General features: G+C 52.8%; 1 protein-coding gene across 1 annotated transcript in view; it reads left to right on the top strand.

Annotated features, from left to right (window-relative positions):
• KCP (kielin/chordin-like protein) overlaps positions 1-2,418 on the top strand; it is a 29,936-nt gene that overhangs the window by 19,001 nt on the left and 8,517 nt on the right. Inside the window, 2 exon segments of the mRNA XM_010831700.1 lie at positions 8-129; positions 2,132-2,305. Of these exon segments, the coding sequence (XP_010830002.1) occupies positions 8-129; positions 2,132-2,305 (296 nt within the window).

A 2,418-nucleotide genomic window follows, 5' to 3' on the forward strand; every position in this document is an offset into this window, starting at 1 on the left:
GGGGGAGCAGGCCACTGAGCCTGCCTCTCCCACAGGCCGGCCAGGTCAGCTGTGTGCGGCAGCGCTGCCCGCCCCTGTCCTGCCCGCTCCAGGTCACGGAGCCGGGGAGCTGCTGTCCTCGCTGCAGAGGTGCGCCGGGCTGATGGGGGCTGCCCCCTTGTTTCCGTTGCTGGGTCCCGTGTCCCTCCATCTGCCCCACCACCCTCCCCTCAGCTCTCCTCCAGCCTTTCCACCTCCCTGTCCACCCTTCTGGCCTGCCCACACCTCAGGACTTGAGCTCTCACCATGCCCACCTTCATCTCTTCCTTCCTGTTCCTGCCCCTGGCCTGCCCAGCCCATTTCTCCTTCTAGATTCTTACTGGAATATCCTCAAAGCTATCCTGTTCCTAACTACACCCCATTCATATCAGTTCAGTTCAGTTCAGTTCAGTCGCTCAGTTGTGTCCGACTCTTTGCGACCCCATGAACCGCAGCATACCAGGCCTCCCTGTCCATCACCAACTCCCAGAATTTACTCAGACTCATGTTCATTGAGTCAGTGATGCCATCCAGCCATCTCATCCTCTGTTGTCCCCTTCTCCTCCTGCCTTCAATCTTTCCCAGCATCAGTGTCTTTTCCAATGAGTCAGTTAGTTGCATCAGGTGGCGAAAGTATTGGAGTTTCAGCTTCAGCATCAATCCTTCCAATGACTATTTAGGACTGATTTCCAGGCTGTCACTGTTTCCATTTCCCCATCTATTTGCCATGAAGTGATGGGATCAGATGCCATGATCTTAGTTTTCTGAATGTTGAGTTTTAAGCCAACTTTTTCACTCTCCTCTTTCACTTTCATCAAGAGGCTCTTTAGTTCTTCTTCGCTTTCTGCCATAAGTGTGGTGTCATCTGCATATCTGAGGTTGTTGATATTTCTCCCAGGAATCTTGATTCTAGCTTGTGCTTCATCCAGTCTAGCATTTCTCATAATGTACTCTGCATACAAGTTAAATAAGCAGGGTGACAATATACAGCCTTGATGTACTCCTTTCCCAATTTGGAACCAGTTTGTTGTTCCATGTCCTTCTAACTGTTGCTTCTTGACCTGCATACAGATTTCTCAGGAGGCAGGTCAGGTGGTCTGGTATTCCCGTCTGTTTAAGAATTTTCCACAGTTTGTTGTGATCCACACAGTCAAAGGCTGTGGTTCATAATGGTACTCATGATAGTTAACATTTGTTGAATATATACCATGTGCCAGACTCTGAGTTAGGCACTTTATACACACCATCTCATCAGGTAGGTATTATGATTAATTATTTCCATTTTACAGGTGAGAAAACTGAGGTACAGAGAGTTAGCATAACTTACCTGTGGTCACTTAGCAAGTAGGTGGCAGAGTCAAGATTTGTATCTAGGCTGCCTGGTTCTAGAATAGGGGTCTTTTTTAGCCTATGAAGAAGACCCTAACCCCATACACTGCCCCAAATGGTATAAGAACCATGAGTATCTGCTTGGCCTGGGAGGTAGGCAGGACAAAAGAAACCTCCATTTAATGGGTAAGGAAATTGAGGCTTGGAGAGATGGAGTTACCTTGGGCACATGGCTAGTGATGGAACCTTTCATTCATCCCGTGCATGCCTGCTAAGTCGCTTCAGTCCTGTCCGACTCTTTGTAACCCCATGGATCGTAGCCTGCGAGGCTCTGTCCATGGGATTCTCCAGGCACAGATACTGGAGTGGGTTGCCATTTCCTCCTCCGAGAGATCTTCCAGACCCAGGGATCCACGCTGTGCCTCTTGTGTCTCCCGCGTTGGCAGGCGGGTTCTTTACCACTAGTGTCACGTGTGTGTATCGCCCTCCTGCCGCAGGCCTGGTACTGCTGCTGGTGCTGGGCTGTGATGGGCAGCGCTTACTGCCGGGCTCGGGGTCTAGCAAGCAAGCAGAAACAGGATTAGAACCTGGGTGTTCTGACCCTGACCCAGTGTCTTTCCCCTCCAGCACACACAGGGGTTCTGTCCCAGCTTCCTACTCCAGCCCTGAAGAAGCCCCTCCCGGTTACCCACATGCCCTACTGACTACGCAGAGTGGGGCAGGGGATTGGGGCAGACATGCAGAACCCAGACTCAGAGCTCACCCCTGCCCACCTTGGACACAGGCTGCCTGTTTCATGGGGAGGAGCACCCCGAAGGCAGTAGCTGGACGCCCCCTGACACCCCCTGCTCCTCCTGCATGTGTCATGAGGGTGTCATCACCTGTGCCCGCATCCAGTGTGTCACCTCCTGTGCCCAGCCCCACCAGGGGCCCAGTGACTGCTGCCCTCGGTGCTCTGGTATGCCCTCGATGCCGGGGGAGGGGTGAGGTGGGGGGTGGCAAGGAGGCAGAACCAGTCAGCATCTCCCTGCCATTGCCCTGGGCTGGGTGGCCCCCGTTCTTACACACACT

This window comes from Bison bison, unplaced genomic scaffold (genome assembly GCF_000754665.1).
Source record: "Bison bison bison isolate TAMUID 2011002044 unplaced genomic scaffold, Bison_UMD1.0 scf7180017864530, whole genome shotgun sequence".
In the NCBI taxonomy this organism is placed as follows: Eukaryota; Metazoa; Chordata; class Mammalia; order Artiodactyla; family Bovidae; genus Bison; species Bison bison.